Source organism: Microtus ochrogaster, chromosome 26, assembly GCF_000317375.1.
Source record: "Microtus ochrogaster isolate Prairie Vole_2 chromosome 26, MicOch1.0, whole genome shotgun sequence".
Classification (NCBI taxonomy): domain Eukaryota; kingdom Metazoa; phylum Chordata; class Mammalia; order Rodentia; family Cricetidae; genus Microtus; species Microtus ochrogaster.
Window position 1 is genome coordinate 13,681,364 of NC_022025.1, and position 19,271 is coordinate 13,700,634.

The 19,271-nt window shown below is 46.9% G+C and overlaps 1 protein-coding gene across 3 annotated transcripts in view; it reads right to left on the reverse strand.

The window, feature by feature from the left end:
• The window catches only part of Dnajc2 (DnaJ heat shock protein family (Hsp40) member C2), a 19,552-nt gene extending 459 nt beyond the window's left edge, over window positions 1-19,093 (reverse strand). The window contains exons 1-15 of one of the 3 annotated variants that reach the window (XM_005358359.2): window positions 18,913-19,093; window positions 16,998-17,188; window positions 15,148-15,223; window positions 13,958-14,056; window positions 12,552-12,693; window positions 11,550-11,630; window positions 10,239-10,304; window positions 8,555-8,768; window positions 7,697-7,846; window positions 5,102-5,190; window positions 4,813-4,882; window positions 3,034-3,218; window positions 2,048-2,148; window positions 1,821-1,928; window positions 549-703 (exon numbers count right to left, since the gene is read on the reverse strand). In XM_005358359.2, the coding sequence (XP_005358416.2) occupies window positions 549-703; window positions 1,821-1,928; window positions 2,048-2,148; window positions 3,034-3,218; window positions 4,813-4,882; window positions 5,102-5,190; window positions 7,697-7,846; window positions 8,555-8,768; window positions 10,239-10,304; window positions 11,550-11,630; window positions 12,552-12,693; window positions 13,958-14,056; window positions 15,148-15,223; window positions 16,998-17,188; window positions 18,913-19,042 (1,857 nt within the window). In that variant the 5' untranslated portion in view covers window positions 19,043-19,093. The remainder of the gene's footprint in view (window positions 1-548; window positions 704-1,820; window positions 1,929-2,047; window positions 2,149-3,033; window positions 3,219-4,812; window positions 4,883-5,101; window positions 5,191-7,696; window positions 7,847-8,554; window positions 8,769-10,238; window positions 10,305-11,549; window positions 11,631-12,551; window positions 12,694-13,957; window positions 14,057-15,147; window positions 15,224-16,997; window positions 17,189-18,912) is intronic. The other 2 variants (XM_026784665.1, XM_026784666.1) reach the window with 2 other exon arrangements.
• Window positions 19,094-19,271: the final 178 nt, after the last annotated feature.

Below are 19,271 nucleotides of genomic sequence, written 5' to 3' on the forward strand. Positions count from 1 at the left end.
AAGAACCACAGCGCTCAGACAGTAAGGCTGGGGCCGCCCTAGGCTACACAGTGAGTGCCTAAGAACCACAGCGCTCAGACAGTAAGGCTGGGGCCACCCTAGGCTACACAGTAAAGGCCTAGAACCACAGGGCTCACAGTAAGGCTGGGGCCGCCCTAGGCTACACAGTAAAGGCCTAGAACCACAGGGCTCACAGTAAGGCTGGGGCCGCCCTAGGCTACACAGTAAAGGCCTAGAACCACAAGGCTCACAGTAAGGCTGGGGCCGCCCTAGGCTATATAGTGAGTGCCTAGAACCACAGCGCTCAGACAGCAAGGCTGGGGCAGCCTTAGACTACACAGTGAGACCTTGTCCCCAGACCAACAGAAGGACAGCGCTGTAGCTGCTGAGGTCACCAACTGCCAGGGATAAATTTCTAAGGTTGGTTGGTCTTCTTTCTCTTAATAATTTTGGTCCCCCCCGATGATTATGATACTAAAGTCAGCACTGTGTCACTCAGTTACCACACAAATAAGAACGCTAAGCGAATGGTAATTTAAAAGACACACCTTGTATCGCCTCATGCAGTCCTTCTTCGTCCTGCCAGGAACTGCTTCAGCTATCTTTTCCCACCTTTCCGGAGTATTTACGGGGTACGTTTTCAAAGCTTGTTCTAGTAGCTTCTGCTCTTCTGTGGTCCAAGGGGTGAAATCTGTGCAGGGACCTGTTTGAGAAAAAAAATTGTTTAGAAATTCACAGTCTTAACAGTAGAAAATGATCTTGGAGCATCTTCTCAGTGCCCCAATAGAGGATGTGTGATTTTAACAAGTCTCTAAATACACACACATAAAAATTTCTTGTTTTAGCCGGGCGGTGGTGGCGCACGCCTTTAATCCCAGCACTCGGGAGGCAGAGGCAGGTGGATCTCTGTGAGTTCGAGACCAGCCTGGTCTACAGAGCTAGTTCCAGGACAGGCTCCAAAACCACAGAGAAACCCTGTCTTCTTGCTTTGAGAGAGAAGAATACAAGCATAACAAACCATGTGGCCTTCAAGCATGAACACAGGTTCAGGTTTGCTATCCAAGTGAGCCATCCAAAGCCAGGAAATAGATAGGCCTTGATTTGTTTTGGAGTTTTACTCTTTGCTCTTTGGGGGCCCACCCCCCAGCTCCCAAGGAAACACACATGGAGGTTTATCACTTATGAACGCCTGGCCTTAGCTGGGCTTGTTTCTAGCCAGCTTTGCTTATCCCATCCCAGCTACCTTTTGCCTCTGGGCCTTTTCCTTTTCTTACTTTTGTGTATCTTACTTTCACTCTTACTCCAAGGCTTGCTGTTAGCTGGTGGCTGACCCCTAGTCCTCTCTTGTTCTCTCTTTCCAGAGTTCTCCTATTTATATTCTTTGCCTGCCAGCCCCACCTGTCCTTGCTCCTGCCTCGCTATTGGCCGTTCAGCTCTTTATTAGACATCAGGTGTTTTAGACAGGCAAAGAATCACAGCTTCACAGAGTTAAACAAATGAAACAAAAGCAACACATCTTAAAATAGTCTACACACACACACACACATGTATTGCTCATATGTCCTGATAATTTCCTGTGAGTGGTTAACAATATCCCTGAAATGATCAGTTCTTCCTCTAGTGGAATCCCTGAAAAACCGCTAGTTCCAATTAACTAGCAGTTAAATAAACCTGCTACCAGATTAGAAGCCTTTGTTTTTATCCCTTTCAGACCACCAAAGGTCACTTTCCAGTCGTTGTGGACACAAATCCCAGGCCTCATACTTTGCGGTGGCCTGGAATCACAACCATCCTTCTCTACTCAGAGGAATACACTTCACCTTCAAATCGTTCTGAAGGGGCTGCACTGTCAGCCTGAGGGGCCACTCCGTGTTCTTTCTTAAATTTATCAAAAGCCTTTTTGTTAATGTCGTCTTTCTGATGAGGGTCTAAGAAATGGGAGAAAAAAACCAAAAACCAAAACTACATTAACAGATCAATCTTGTCTTTGATTATTACTTTAAAAAATGTATCCAAGGTAACAAACTGATTTCTCAAATTAACTTACCAAGTTTTTGGAGACTTTTAGCCTTGCCAATAACATCTTTGGCAGTTCTTTTGATACCAGAAGAAGAATGTATATTCATGTAATTAGCAATAACTTCCCATCTAGAGAAATCAGTATAAAAGTTTAATAAGGAGAAACAAAGCAAGAACGATTACATTCTTACTGTAGACGTTAGTTAAAATCTACAGAAAGAGCTGTAAGTTAGTTTAATGATGCTATTAGTTACCACTGTTAAGATTCCCTTAAGAGGTTCAAATCAACCATCTGTAATCTTGTTTTTATTAAAGCCCAATGGAAACAACAGATTCGCACTTCTGGTTTAGCAAACTCTCTGAAACAAGTGCTGCAGTGTGCTCATTGGGAGTCCAGATCTCTAGGGCTAGAATTTGAATCCTAGAGGTAGAGGCGGAATCAGAAGCCAAGTGGAGACTAGAGACATAAGCCATGAGGAGGCCGTGGCAGCAGCTGAGGCCTGTGCTGCACAACCTCCACTCTTCTAAGGAACGGTGACGCGCCTGCTGCATGCGTGGAGAAGTGGTGCAGTGGACCAGCACAGTGAGTTCACACTGGCCACAGAGACAGAACTGACTGGAAGGCAGGCTTATTTATTTATTCTTTTACTTTTACATGCATTGATTGGTGTTTGACCTGCATGTCTTTGGGAGGATGTCGGACCCACTGAACCTGAGTTACAGACAGGTGTGAGCTGCCATGTGGGTGCTGGGAATTGAACCCAGGACCTTTGGACTAGCAGCCAATGCTCTTAACCACTGAGCCATCTTTCCAGTCCCTGAAAGGCAGGGTTTGTACACTCAACTCATCTCTACCCGTTCTGCTGAAGCTGCTACGTGGATGCTCTGTATCTCCAGGCCCCACCATGTATCTAGGTGGATGCTCTGTATCTCCAGGCCCCACCATGTATCTAGGTGGATGCTCTCTGGATCTCCAGGCCCCACCATATACAAAAATGTTCACAGAGCACGTACCTCGAGTTTGTCCCTGCGGGGAAGAGGTTGACGGCTTTGATTAACAACTGCAGGTCGTCTTCTGACCAGTTTTTACTGCCACTGCCACCTCCACCCGTTGACTTCTCTGCATTCTTGGATGCTTGCCGCATCCGGGCGTCAGCTTCCTCCTTCTCTTTCCTCATTTGCTCATTGACTTCTTCTATCTACAGAAATACAGGTCAGTCAGCCTTCAGAGCATTTGTGACCGAGGTGCGTGGCCCTCGACCTCACGCCAATCTCATCTCACCCCAACCCTACACTCCACAGGTGAAACCCAAGGCAAGCATGCGCTTTCCCCCTGGCTTCCCTCACAGCTGCAAGGTCACAGGTCAAGGACCGAGAAGCCGCCACAGCTTGAACCACTCAGATTCACTGGCAAGGTGACTGGCCTGTGTTACTCACATACAAGGCCACCTCGAATCTCGAAAGCTCATTTAGCACACGGGCAAGTGGTCTGTCAGCTTGGAGCTCTATCCCGTGTGCTGCTCTCCCTAGTGCACCTTTAAATATGCACACACGTGATGTACGTGACTTGAGCGCCCGGAGGCGGCTGTCACTCACTCCTCTTCAATCTCTTAGAGGCAGTCATCAAGTCCCTATAATTCTAACTCTGAAACATTTTCTGATTCCTGTGTTTCTTACAGAAGAATCCAGTGTTTATCTGTCTTATGCACCCTGTTCAGTCCACTATACCAGATAATCAGTGCAGCACTGAACCTTCCGCTAGCTGACAGATCGCGCTAGTATGTAAAATTTAGCTTTGCTCTATTCTTCCCCATCAACTCTACTTCCCTGCCTTCCTTTCCGTATTTTCCTCCTACCTCTACCCATCATTCACGGTTTTCAACCATGTCCTTCAAAGCCTTCCCTCACCATCCGGATGCAGACGTCAGTGTTTTAGTGTTTGCTGGATACCCTCCATCCTCTGCGCCCAGGCCTTCTCTTCTGATGTAACTACGCTATGAACTCCTTTGTGACAATGACAGCATTAGCTGTTCTTAAAAAGCACCTAACCAACTGCCACCTACACAGGATACTACAGGGCTATCTGATTTTATATTTAGTATAGTAGGTACCAATACTTGTTGAACTGAATTCAGTTCCTGAGACTGCCTAATTGTTTATCTATAAAATAAAAGGTATACATTAGATAGAACAAAGCCTTTTTTGCTTATAAATGTTATCCTATGAAATATTCTGGGATTAATCAAAATAATTTTTAATCAATACTTTAAAAAAAATTGATTGGCTGGGCCTTTAATCCCAACACTTGGGAAGTAGAGGCAGGTGGATATATCTGTGAGTTCGAGGCCAGCCTGGACTACAGAGTGAGTTTCAAAGCTACACAAAGAAACCCTGTCTCGAAAACCAAGCAAACAAACAAACAAACAAAAAAAATATGACTAATGTGCTAAAGACTCCAAATTAAACACTACATGATTGAAAAATTCCTATCACCTGGGTGGTGGTGGCACACACACACCTTTAATCCCAGCAGAGGCAGAGGTAGGTGGATTTGTGAGGACAGCCTGGTCTACAGAGCGAGTTCCAGGACAGCAAGGGCTACAAGAGAAACCCTGTCTCGAGCCTCCCCCCAAAAGCTATTAAATTTGATTTAAATCATCAAAGTACTTAACATAAACAATATTAATAAAATAATGTGGAAAACCCACACTCTTTGCCTTTTGTATATAGCAGGTCAAGAAACAGGTGAAACAATTAAGTGGAAACTAGAAACAGAGTGATTTATCCTATTACCTGTTTTTCAAGTGCAGCTTTCCCTACTTCTCTTGTAGATGACGTCAGTATCTCATTCAAGCCCTGTAAGCTACAGAAGAGAGAGCGTCGTGCTGGGAGTGTAGCTCCATGGCCCAGCCTCTACCCAGCATGCACAAAGCCTTGGACTCCAAGTTCAAGTCAGACACACACACACACAGACACACACACACACACACACACACACACACACACACACACACAGAGTAAAAACGGGACGGGGTAAAGGGTGGATGACAGGCAGCTGTCAGTAGCAGTCCCTTAGACATACCTCGCTAGCTCGAGCCGATCACAAAGCTTCTCCACTTCCTCCATCATCTTCACACGCTCCGCCTCACTGTCTGAGAAGTGATTCCAGCTCTGGAAGCACAAATGAATCATCAGTCAAGCGCACAGCGTGCACTCAGAGGCTGTGGGTGTGGATGGACACAGGGTCTGTGCCATCATCAGGCAGCAGGACACCACGGATGCTGTGAGCTTTCAGGACGAGGAGACTGACAGCCCTCCCCACTACCAGTGTGCTGCTGCCTGGCTATCTAATGCGCTGAATGGGAAAATCTACTGGAAAAACTAAACATGAAATTTAAAAAGAGGTTCCAATACAGTATGCTAATACTGAAGGCACTAGCAAAAATCTGACTGACTGAAGATCATACTCATAATGGAACAAATTAACACAAGTGAAAGTGCAGCAAATTAGCTGGAAAACCCTTCCCGGGTTAAGTTGCTGCTAACAGTCATGTCTTCCATTTCTCACCGCTTGTTTCTTTTAGCCCATGGGCTGTTTTTCCCAATGCCGCTCCTCTTACTGTGGGCACCCAGGCCTGGACAAGCACCAATGGTTCTCAGGCTTCTCCTTGAGCAGTCCAGCACCTAAGTCCTGCTGCTTTCTAGGGTGCCCCACCCCCATCCCAGGCTCTCCCTGGTCGCGGGAGTTTGAATGTGATCAGTGACACTATTAGGAGGTGTGGCCTTGTTGGAGGAAGTGTGTCTCTGTGGGGTGGGTTCTAAGGTCTCCTTTGCTCAAGCCATGCTATGTCTCAGTACACTTCCTGTTGCCTGTGGGCCACGATGCAGGGCTCTCAGCCCCATCTCCAGCACCACGTCTGCCTGAGTGCCATCATGCCTCAGCATGATGATAATGGACTGAACGCCTGAACTGTCAGCAAGCCACCCCAGTTAAATGTTTTTGTTTATTTATTTAATAGAAGAACCATGTAGCCACGGCGTCTCTTCACAGCATAGAAACTCTAACACAGAGTGATCTCATCTACCTGCATGGTTTCTATATATATATATATATAGAGAGAGAGAGAGAGAGAGATGTTGATGAGTCGCTGGGCAGGTGGCGCACACCTGAACTCTCAGCACTCTGGAGGCAGAATCGGCTTCAGGAATCTCTCCCTTCTCACCTATCCTCTCCACACCCCAGTCCAGGCCAGCACACGTTTTAAGCTGGACTGTGACAAAGGAGTCCGATTCCTCTGCCCACCTCTCACAGTCAGGGTCCGACTGCAGCCTCTGGGGCGACCTCCTCTTCAGGGGCCCCGCTCTCCCACCTCTAGGACGCTTTCCTTCACTACCACTGTCTTCCACTTCACTTCCTGGTGTCTCACAGTCCTGACACTCATCTTAGAGCAGGACAGCCTGCTCACTTAGCAGTGGGTTCCTCAGGGCAGGAACCGTTCATTCTAACTGTGTGGTCTACAATGAATGCAAGCTGGTCATTTGATGACTGAGTAAATCAACTCATGTTGGAATAACTTGTTGGTACCAGAAGTTCTGCTATAACTCAGACACTCAGATCCTGAGTGGCCTTCTAAAGTCTCCATCAAATTCTCATCACACTGTTGTGCACCATCTCCCACACCATCTAACCGCCATCTTGGGGAGTTCAGCTATGCCTTATTCTAAGAGGATTCTCTCAGCTGGGCTTGCTGACTGTTCACATCTCTCCGTGGAGGGCTGCGGTGTCACAGGATCTCACCTGGGTATCCATCCACGTCCTACCACATGCTATATGTAATTCTTCCTTAACTGCGTGTAGCCTCAGGGAGGAGCTGGAATGAACAGGTCAGGGACAATCTGTCCATCTACGTGGCTGTGGCAAAGCCCTCCTCCCTGATGGGTAAGGGCTTTCCAGGAGCAGTCTATGGGGAGAGGAGCACTTAACACAGCAGGAACTTCTCACCTGTGCTCTGTAAAAGGAAGCCAGACAAACTCATCCCCAGAGTGAACCTTGGCAGAATCCTATCTCAGTTTATTGCTGGACCTTAGGAGATGGGGCAGACGGAATTACATCTCCTCCAGCAAGGAATCTGAGCAAGAACTTGCTGAGTTTGTCAGTCAAGTGAATTTTCTCATTAACTGCCTTAGCTTCAGAACTAGGCTCTTATCAGCTACAGGTACATGAGGACCATGAGGACCACGGTATACAGGAAACCTCCCTAGGGTTCTTATCAGCGACAGGTACATGAGGACCACGGTATACAGGAAACCTCTCTAGGTCCCAGAGCTGCACAGCTCAAGGCCAGGCAAGGCTACACAAGCCCCTCAGTCAGGCTGGTGAAATAGTTCTCCAGTTAAAGCACTTGCGCCCATGTGTGACAACCAAGTTCAATCCCTAGGACCAGAATGGTCCAGGAGAGGACTGACTTATCTCCTTTGCTTATGTGCACCCCCTTACACACATAGAAAATAAATGTAATAAAAAACAAGACTCTGCCTCAAAAAACAGTAACCAAATTAAAACAGCACTTCAAGATAAAATGTGTACACGTGTCTGCACGTGGTGGACAAGGGAATACTTCATGGCTCGTTAGGGCCCGGGCACTCAAGTGGCAGTGCCCCCAGCAGCCTGGCATACCTTGCAGGAGTTCCGAAGTTTCTGCCTTTCCTTTTTAATGGCCTTTTTCTGGATATCCTTTTCCTTCTTTGCCAGTAAAGCTTGCTGTCTAACTTCCTCCTCTTCCTTCTCTTTAGCCAACCGAGCAGCTTCTAATTCTGCTTGTCTTTGCTTTAAAAAGGTGAACAAAATCATTTAATAAAGAAACTGGGGCTGATGAATGAGAAATAAGATGACATCAAGTTAGTGATGAATTAAAGTTAGGGACACCTGGCAAAGTCTACAAATTACAAAATTCTACTCATTAGAAAATATAAAACATTTAAAAAAATAAACCAGGAGCCGGAGAAGTGGCTCAGCAGTGGCCTACCAGAGAACCCAGGTTTGGTTCGCAGTACCCCATCTGTCTTAATTTTATCTTTACGGCACCCAGTGCCCGTTCTCCATCATCAGGCAGAAGGACACAGTGGTATATACTATACTAACACAGACACTCGCACATACACAAGGAAAAATAAAAATAAATCTCAAGGCTAGGTGTAGTGGGGTACAACTTTAATCCCAGCACTCTTTGGCAGAGGCAGAGTTCGAGACCAGCCAAGGCTGCACCAAACACAACAACTTGAATTGCTGAAAGAGACCTAATCAGATTGTTAAGACTCATGCCTGGGGCGGGGCTGGGCTGCACAGTGAGACCCTGTCTCAGAAAGTCTGAAAACATTTAAAAAATAAACCAATACACTCTTCCCTATCTCAAAACAAACAAATAAAAACCAAAACCAAACTGAACCAAGCCTTAAGGTCAGTCACTCAGAGTGGCACCTGACTCTGTTTCTAGATTATTCCGCCTCAGATGGCCTGGAAGCCCTACCACCTTACCTTCTCTTTGGCCTCCTGCTCCTTCCGTCTGGCTTCTGCCTTTGCTTTCTTTTCTGCTTCTTTCTTGGCCCTTTCTTCTTCCTTAAACTTTTTTATCCTTGGGTCACAACTGTAAGCATTATCCACTAGTGTTCTTATTCTGTTCATCTCCTCCTTTTTCCGTTGGGCCCTTGTTGCTCTGTTCTGCTTCTCGATCCATCTCCTCTCATCACGACTGGAAGACACGAAGCACTAGGATCAAACTAATACTTCAGATGACTAGAAACACAGCGTTTCATAGTTCATATGGAGATGAAGACAAGACACCTCATTCCTATTCATTTTGATTTTTTCCCCTTGATACTTGTGTCAAAAGAATTTCCAACACATAAATAGCTTCAGTAGCCAAGTTTTTGGAGCTGAGCTACTTGGATATTATTTTTCATTGACAATTTCTTACATGTATCCTAACCTATTACTGATTTGGCGCCACCAAGCTCGTGAGAAGGGAACTTTTAAAATTATGGACCGGGCTGGAGAGAAGGCTCAGAGGTTGACAGCCCTTGCTGTTCTTCCGGAAGACCCGACTTTGGTGCCCAGCAAAACTTTGGTGCCTGTCCTGGAACTGGCTCTTGTAGACTAGGATGGCCTTGAACTCACAGAGATCCTCCTGCCTCTGTCTCCCGAGTGCTGGGATTAAAGTTGAGTGCCACTACCACCCAGCTTGCAAGAATAAACATTTTTTTAAAAGTTGGAGCGGCAAGATGACTACAGTGCTTGCCTTCAATATTTACATACGTGACTATTTAATACGTAAACCATGTGATTTTAGCTATGATTTTATTTTTTTTTTTTAGCTATGATTTTAATGAATATTTATGTAAAGATGTTATGTTGCAGATTACTTTAACCCTGTAAGGTGTGTTATATTTGTTTATGCTGCATTTGTTTAACGATGTAAAGATGTGTGTTTAATTATGTAAAGATGTGTTGCACTTGTTTCACCTTGCTTCTAAGGCACCTGACGGTCTAATAAGCAGCTGACTGGCCATTAGACAGGCAGGAGAGAGGACAGGTGGGGCTGGCAGGCAGAGAAAATAAACAGGAGAAACCTAGGCTTGGGAAAAGAACGCGAGAGAGAGGAGAGGGGCACACATGGGGCAAGAAGTCAGGCAGCAAGAGACACAAAGCGGTGAGAGTAATACATAAAGAACAAGAGAAGAGTGGAAAGCCCCAGTCAACGGGCAGATAAAGAGAACCAGGTAAAAAGAGCTAGCCAGAGATGGGCCTAAGCGAGGCCGGGCAGCCATTACTAAGAAGTCTCCATGTCATGACTTGGGAGCTGGTGGTGAACCGAAAGAAAAAGACTGGTATAAATTTGACCCCTGGGACCAGGATCGCAGAGAGCCAGGTCCAGAGAGTTGTCCTCTGACCTCCACCCCAGACTATGACAAATCTGTGTCCCCACAACAAACACATAAAATAGAAAGCGGCCGCGATGCAGCGCATGTGAAACACCTGCCTACTAATATGGCGTCCCAAAACTAATCTCTAGCAAAACACATGTTTCCATTTGAAAAAAAAAGTTGAATGTATGATCCATGGCCCTAATTCATGAGACCATGAGCTTGACCCTTCACCATACACAGACATACACTGACATACAGACATACACTGACATACAGACATACACTGACATACATACCACTCTGCTTTTTCTTTTTCTTCTTCATCTAAATAAGAAAATTCTCTCCAAGAATCAAAATTATACCTAATATAGACAGAAAAGAAATCAAGATAGAATTGGAAAAACAAATCCTTTTAAAATCATACTAGACACACACTACTTTTAAAACCAGTGGTAAACAGATCAGTTGTCCCTCCTTTTTGCTATTAAACTAAAAACTATGCCCACGCACTCAATGTCAACAGCTCCCTGCTCTCCTGTCTTTTTTCTCACTTCCCTAGAAGGTTGTCTGTGATTTCTCCTGTCTTCGTGTTAACCACTGTCAAGTCTTACGATGACTCCAGCTAAGGGTATTTTATTTCTGGTTTGTTGTCTTAATGGAAAAGCTACTCTAACTGACCAAAGTGAATCTTGTTTTCTCAAGAGTCTTTATTTCTGTAAATAATAAACACGCCAGTTAGAGAAAGGACACAGTATGAGGCTGGAGTCACGGCTCAGTGGTTAAGAGCACTCCCAAAGGACCCAGCTCAGTTCCTGGCACCCTGCAGTCACGGCTCAGTGGCTAAGAGCGCTCCCAAAGGACCCAGCTCAGTTCCTGGCACCCTGCAATCATGGCTCAGTGGCTAAGAGCGCTCCCAAAGGACCCAGATCAGTTCCTAGCACCCTGGAGTGGTGGCTCAGTGGTTAGGAACGCTCCCAAAGGACCCAGCTCAGTTCCTAGCACCCTGGAGTCAAGGCTCAGTGGTTAGGAACACTCCCAAAGGACCGAGCTCAGTTCCTGGCACCCACCCAGCGGCTCACAAGCATGGCCCTCTTCTGGCCTCCATAGGCACCAGGTGCAGACACACATGTAGCCAAAACACCCACACACATATTTTTGAAAGACATAAAACAAATAAAATGCACTAAATATTATGTTTACTGAAAATTAGTGAATTATAGGTAAAAAGCACTACCTACATAAAAAGAACTCAACTTTTCCCTCACTGAGACAGGTCTCACTACATAGCCCTGGCTGGCCTCAAATTCATGGAGATTCACCTGCCTCTGTCTCCCAAGAGGTGGGATTAAAGGTGTGTGCCACCACTGCCCAGCTCAATTTACATTTTTTTACGGCAGCCAAGTACTTGACATCTAGATTTCAATACATTAATGGAAAACAGACAAAAAAAAAATCACAAAAGATTTTCATGTAATGCTATATATCTTTATTAACTTCATTAGTTCAGTAAAGGTTCAGCTACTCAAAGTGAACGGATGAGCAATCAAGTACTTAAAGAATGGCCTTAAAAATGATACCATCCCACAAACAGTACTTTATTAACTTACCAGAAAGAATAAAATGTATCTACGTCTTCAAATGAGGAGTTCATGTCACCAAGTTTGGGAACATTTTTTTTATTTGACCATCTGAAATATTAAAACAAAAATCTCACTCTTTCAAGATTTTGAATAAGAGATCAACCTACATCCAGTTCTTTAAAAACAACAGCTTTTACTAATTAATCCCACCCAACACTCTGCCCTTTAACCTCTACAACTAAGAGGTGCGACCCTCAGAAGTGGTAAGCAGTGCAGGAGAGGGCAGCCCGGCTATCTCAAGTTCCATGTACTACAATGCTGTAGGAGCTGCCAGGCTCGCTGACCCAAGCGGGGCAACTGGTCTCTCCCCACACTCACTGCTGCCTCTTAAAAACGCAGCACAGAGGGAAATGGTGAGCCAGTATGAGACAGCAGTGTAGATGGATTTCCAGCCCAGGAGATGAGGAGGAAACACTAGTCCATTGTACTACACAACACATGGTGGAAGCTGAGGCTCCAGAACTGGCACCTCAGGCTCTGCCCATGCTCTCCGGGTGGCTCCGTGCGCAGTGCAGATGGCCAGAAAATGTGCCAGTTCAGTCAGAACCAAGAACGCAGGACACCGCATACTATTTTAAGACTCATATTAATGCAATAAAGTATGTATTAACCTTAAAGATCTAATAACTTACCCTTTGCCAGAGAAGCCCTATGAAAATAAGATGCTCAAAGAAAGGACCTGGGGCTGCAGACACCCAGGGTAAGGATTAACAGTTTTCCTCCAAGACTAACACCAGGGTAAGGATTAACAGCTTTCCTCCAAGACTAACACCGACACCGGTGCAGTGTGGGAGCAGAGGAGGGTGTGCTGTTACCTAAACACCAGCGTCACACGCTACTTAGGGCTCAGGGTAGCAGAGAAGAAAGGCAGAGTCTGCGGACACACTTGAGAAGACAGCGGGAACCTGGGGGAGTGTGAATGCCGGGTATGTGAGCACTGTGACCAAGGAGATCGGTGCTTTACCTCACCTGGAATTCCTTTCAAACACCGGAGAAAAGACTTGGAAGAAATTGTCCTTCGCTTCACTCTTAGAAGGAACTGAGTTGTCAAAAGTAGGGTCTACGCTGTTAAACGCACGCCTCTTCGCTGGATCAGACAGCATTTCGTAAGCTGAGAACAGAGTAACACGGCAGCACCATGAGGCCAACAGAAAATATCGCCCTAGGGATGTGGCTCTATGGAGTGAGTGGCCTGGGTCTGACCACTAAAGACAACAAAACAAGGTGGAAGAAAGAAAATATTTTTCTGCTAAAAATTATTGCCATATTTCAAATTTTTGAATTTTAGATGGGAGACGGTTTTATTTAGGCCTGGTCCTAGCATTATGTGACATAAATGATGTAATTCCTCTAAGCAGACAACTGACAAGACACTATCTCCCCCTTGGGGACTCTAACCTAGAGCCTGGTACAAGCTGGACAAACACCCGGTCAGGGCATCACAGAACAACTGAAAACAAGGCTTTCGGCTGGGCAGGCTGGCTGGTCTAGAATCCTACCACTTGAGGGGCCTGAGGTAGGAAACTGCCTTGCATTTAAGGCCAGCCAGGACACAGTGAGCTCCAACCAAGCCTGAGTTAAAGTGAGTGAGACCCTGCTTCCAAACAGTCTGTTCTAGAAGGCTGGTGGACGGAGGGACGGGAAGAGCTAAGTCTGGGCCGTATACAGAGCACCTGAAAACAAAAGCAGTACAAACTATAAAATCACACATAAAGAAACATGGAGTTGAAAATGCTAACTATCCGTCCTGGTTTGCACAATGGGTCACGGCTATGTAAACAGCCATAAATAACTGTGTGATCTATTGCATAATCCAGTCTTCTAAAAAAAAAAAATTGTGTGTGTGTGGGGGGGTCAGCATGGGGCTGTAGTTCAGTGGTAGAGTGGTTTGACGCCTAGCACTACACAAACATACCAATACGTGACCATACAGGTATAACTATGTATATATATACAAACATACTTAGAGAAGCACGAGTGTAATAATCACCTCAGAGTTGGGCTCAGCAATACATGCTTGCAATCCCAGGAATGAGAGGCTGAGGGAGGAAGATGGAAAATTTAAGGCCAGCCAGGGCTAGAGTAAGGCCTACCTTAAAACAAAGCAAAACCTGTCCCCTGGACCCTGCTAAGATGCTGACTGGACCAGGAGGCCTGGGGCAGGGCCTGAGCATCTGCATTTCCTGGGCTGCTAGTGCTGGGGTTGGAGTCAAGGCCCTCGGCTCTCCCTGTGTGGAAGCTCTGGAGAAAGGGCAGCAGTCACAGGCTGGACTGCAAGGCTGCGATGTCAGAAGGTAGTGGGCACAGACACACTCTGTCCCCGCAGCGGGGGACACTGATGATTCTAAGAGAGCCCTGTGGTGAACCATCCTTACCTTTAGTTATACAAGTGAAGTAGTCATTGTCTCCCTCTTTGATTGGCTCCCCAGCTGCTTTCCGTTTGTCTGGGTGATGTTTTAGGACCATCGCTTTATCTGCAGAACCAATCAGACAGATATCACTGTTTTTAGGGGTAATTCTTTAGTAATTTGACATTTTTTCCTCTCTGATTTTAACATTCAATTTTTTTGACATTTTCAAATTCACTGTACATCATAATCTCAACTAAAATAACCGTCTATGACCTTTTTGTCTTTTCGAGACAGTTTCTCTGTGTAGTCCTCGCTGTCCTGGAACTAGCTCTTGTAGACTAGGCTGGCCTCGAACTCACAGAGATCCACTGGCCTCTGCTTCCTCAGTGCTGGAATTAAAGGCGTGCGCCACCACCTCCCAGCTCAGCTTATAATCGTTATCCTTTACTTGCAAATGACTTGAGTTTGACTTTTAACAACCACAATGGGTAGCTTACAGCTTCCTGTAACTCCATCTCCAGGAGACCTGGTCATCTCTTCTATCCTCTGAGGATGCCTGCCTCACGTGTACATACCCGCATACAGATACACATCTAAGTTTTAAAATTAAAATCTTTTTAGAAAGATGTAGTGATGGTGCGAGTGGGCAGGCCTGCTTTTCATCCCGCCCGGCTCCCGCACGGCTAGCTTAGCTCCAGAAATAACACACGAATTAATCTGCAGCAGGGAGCGGCGGGCTGCATTCCCGCCCAGCTCCCTACTACAGAAAGAAAACTAAGATAGGCAATTTTTTTTTTTTTTAACTAGACCCGAAACGGTGACTTTAGCCGCAACTTCTGAAATCCCAGCACTCGGAAGGCAGATGCAGGATATAAGGTATTGAGGTAGCAACACCCTGTCCCTCTCTCACCTAAAAAAACCTCAAAGCAGAACAGGACTAGACATGAAACTCAGTGGCAGAGGGCTGGCCTGTGACTTAAGACCTCAGATTTGATCCCCAGCCACCACCAAAACTCCAAACAAATAAGAAAACAAAATGGTCCCCAACGCACAATTTTTGTTTGTTACAGTGATTCTGAGCCCTTCCTTCAGGAACCTCACCTGAGAACACTCAGGGTCTAAGGCAGTGTCTCATGTACGTGGCTGCTCTGCTTCTGAGTTTGGGGTCACATTTCCTGTATTAAACATTCGACTGTTTCAAAACTGGTACTTACGAGCTGCTTTGATCTGCCTCTGTGTGGCTTTGTGTCTGAGGTGGCCCAGTCCAAGAACTGCATAATGATCTTGATTCTGATGAACACACAAAACGGGGTTAAAGCTGAGCGGAGGACATTTAACCCTTTGTGTTCTGTTACCATAGAAACTATTTTCCAAAGTGAGACTTCTGGGCTGGAACCACACGGCACCTGCTTAGCAGAACTTCCCGAGCAGAGGCCGGTGAGGCTCTGTATAAAACAGGCTCTGCAGCCGTGTACACAGGGAGAGGTGGACGACTGTACAGCCTTCCTGATGTTTTACACAGAAGACTAGCGAACTGGACGCTAAAGATTACTGGAGATTGAAAAAAACAAAACAAAACAAAACAAAAACCCAGGTAATGGTGAAACAAGCCTTAATCCCAGCACTTGGGAGGCAGAGGCAGGTGGATCTCTGTTGAGCTTGAGGCCAGCCTGGCCTACAGAGTGAGTTCCAGGAAACCCCATCTTGAAACAGTAACAACAACAACAAACCAAACAAGAACAAGCAAGCAGACCGGTAACACCGAGCATCCTCTAAATATACTTCTAAAGAATCCCCTTTCTCTACTAAAACCTGTATTTTCTACCCTTCCCTCCTTCAATCTAGTTCAGCTACAATATACAGGAGAATGACAACAGACCTGGCAGCTGAGCCAGTGAACAGTGACTGCACAGAACCAGGAAACAGGAGTATGCTGGGTGGGAATTTTGAGACTTGAGGGATGTGTTCTTCAGTTAATATCCTGGTGAATTTACAAGCCGAGAAGCAACAGTAGTAAGGTCACACTAATCCAAACTGTCCACTTTGTCTTGGAGAATGAGCTGGCTCTCACAAGAAGAGAAGGTGAGGGCACAGAGCCTGGACTCAAAGAGTCAAACAGCCCACTGGGAATGGCGCTACCCCAGCCTATGGTCCTAGAGGATAGAAGAAGGCTGAGCTGGGCAGTTGGGCGCACACCTTTAACCCCAGCACTTGGGAGGCAGATGCAGGCAGGTCTCAGTGAGTTCGAGGTCAGCCTGGGCTACAAAGCAAGTTCCAGGACTGTTCCACAGAAAAAAAACTTGTCTCGAAAAAACAAACAAAAAGCAGGCTGAGCAAGACAACTTTCCTAAAATTTGGGCACAAAAGTGCCTACAAAGTTCTTCAGCCCGCACCCCAACACAGGTTCCTGTTTAGTGTGCTCTACCAAACTCCCTCCTGCGTCCGTGTGTCCCCTCTTCCTCAAAACCTGACTACACAGGTTTCAATCGTTACCAACAGGCCTAGCCTGTGAGCGAGCCTTGTAGCAGAAAGTCATTTACTCCCTCTAGGCTTGCCCACACTCCTGACGTTTTCCATGCTGCCAACGGCACTGTCCTCTATACACTTATATCAGAAATGTGTGCTGTGTGTGCTGCGCGCGCGCGTGAGGAGGCCAAAGGACAGCCTCGGGCTAGTCCTCCTGTAAGGTCCACCTTTCTTCCCCTCCAGACAGTTTCTATCGGCCTGGAGACTCACAAACACCACACACCTGCTTCTTCCACCCCAGTGCTGGGATTACACAATGCATGCTGATCAAACCCTCAAGCCCCATTCTTTCTCATCCCCTTTCCTCTCCTACCCAATCCCTAGGCTTCTTTTAAGAGTGGGTTCTGGGGACTGACCCAAGGTTGGCTTGCAAGCACTTCACTGACTACGGTCAGTGCTATTCCAACTCTGGGAATACAGTGCTTACGTAAGCCAATCGTGTTGAATTGCCTTAGAAAACACAGCGCAGTAACGGGAAAACGGGGAACGTGGCCCATGTCTAGATGCTTCACTCTCGAAAGCTCTGCACAGCCAATACCTTCCAATCTTTGGGGTCCAGTGTCTTCAGCATGGGGAACTCCTCCAAGTGCAACTCCTCATCTTCTGACTCCTCTGACAGCTCCTTCTTATCCTCCAGTTCCTGAAAGGAGGTAGAGGCATTTCTGTTTCTCCTCTTGACAAAAGCTTCAAACCACCTTCCCACGGGCTCAACTTGACAGAGTGCAGAGGCTGTGAGGGAAAAGCAGACGTCAACCATTGCAAGGAACGCCTCTATTTCAAGGTAGCGACTTCCTAGGACGAGCAAAAAAAATGACGCCAGGATGTAATTTTCAAGCCATCAACTATAAAAATAATCGCAGAATCCAGTTGCATTATGGGTAGCAAGTTATACTTGGTAACATTAATTATTCCAGCAACCTCTTCCAGTTAACATTCCATTAAGGGTGATGACCTGAGTTCGATGCCCAGGTCTCATCAAGGTGGACGAGGACAGGCTCCATAAGTGTTCCTTTGACTTCTGCATGCATGCTACGGCACTCACAAACACCCCCATTTCTTTTTTAAGCAAAAGAAAAATTCAGCCACTAATCAATATTTTCCTGAGGATGTGGGAAAGGAAGGCGAGGAACCAATAATAGTAATAAAACAACAAATGATAAAATGCCACCAGGAACTAGCCTCAAGAGAAAACAAAAACAGATACTCAAGTGATCTTACTTACTAGTGGTTTAATTACTAAAATGGCTAATGATTCTAAGAGTTCTCTAGGACCATCTGCTCAAACAGACAGTTTTCCAAGCCAATGCTGGGGACTTACTGCATCTATGGCTGAGTGGTGCTGGCTAGATGTGAACCCCAAATCCCTGGGTTTTAGACTAGGACCACGAGTTTCTTGAAATGTAAGATTGAAATAATACTTCTCTCATTCAGTTCCTAAAATATTTTAATGCAGTTTGGAAACTTCAAACTGTTGTAGAGAAGGCATTATGGAACAAATCACTGCATATCTGTACGGCAGAAACAAAAGTATGGTAATCTGGGTCAGGAAAAAGGTGAGATCATAATTTTAATTTCATAAGAAATCAAAGTGCTCTTTTGGGGCAACATTTTCTAAGCACGCTTCTCGCATTTTAATTGGCTTATGATATTACGATTTCCTCCACCTAATAAAGAGGTTCCAAACACTAAAAATGAACCAGCTGTGTGACAGGGGCGTGGCTTTGAGCCTTTGGAGTCTCTCTCTCTCTCTCTCTCTCTCTCTCTCTCTCTCTCTCTCTCTCTCTCTCTCTCATAGACACCAGGACACAGACGCAACACGTGCCGTGGGAAACATTTAAAACTCCCACGTTTAACAAGTGCTCAGGGTAAAGTGGCTACGGAAATGAGCGTAGATCTCTAAAATCGGAGCGCCAACGCTTGCAATACCTCCCAGCGTGCCGGGTATAAACCAAAACACCCACTGCAGGAGGTCAACCGCTCTTTCAATCTCTCCTCCGAACACTCCAAGCTTTCCAGATGCTCCCGCAAGGGGCTTCCATTGGGATAAAGAAGCTGTCTGAGTCCGAACACATAAAACGCAGAGCCGGGGGCAAGGGCAGAGGTGAAAGCGTCCACTCGGCTTTGTACACCCCGGCACGTGGATGCGTGCAGCGGGGTCTCTCCGCAGCGGGGTGCTTTAGGGGACCTTTCAGCGAGTCGGGGGCCTCGGTCCTCAATCGCTCAAGCCCGCTCATGAGTCAGCGGCCCCGAGAGGAAGGAGGAACACAGGTGCAGAGAGACAGAGGACGCCCCCCACCCTCCCGTTAATAAACCGGGGACTCCTCAAATCACAGCACGGACACAAGGGCTCGTCCCGGAGCAGGCGGCCGGACTCCGGCGCACCCACACCGGGGCTGCCCTGCCGGGCACGGGGCTGCCGAGGACGGGGCGCCCGGGGCCGGGTGGGCACCTACCGGAGGTCAGAGAGCGGGTGATGGCGGTGCCCTGGCTGTCCGCGGCGCTCGGCAGCAGCAGCATGGTGGCCCTAGCCGTCCGCTCGGCCTCCCAGTCCGAGCCTCGCCTCGCCTCGCGCCCAGGCTGCATGCCCGGGCACCGGCGCGTGGGGACGACCCGCAAGCACTTCCGGGATGGCGCTTTCGCGGGGCGGACGCCCGGCCCACCCACGCCTGCGCGCGCCGGCGCGCGGGCCGCCCACTTCCTCCACGGACGCGATCCCGGCTGGAGACGCGGAGAGGGAAGGAACGGTTCCTAGGCTGTTCAGTTCCCGCCTGGGAGAGGGTTGATTTCCTCGCACCAGGGCAAGGCTTGGGGA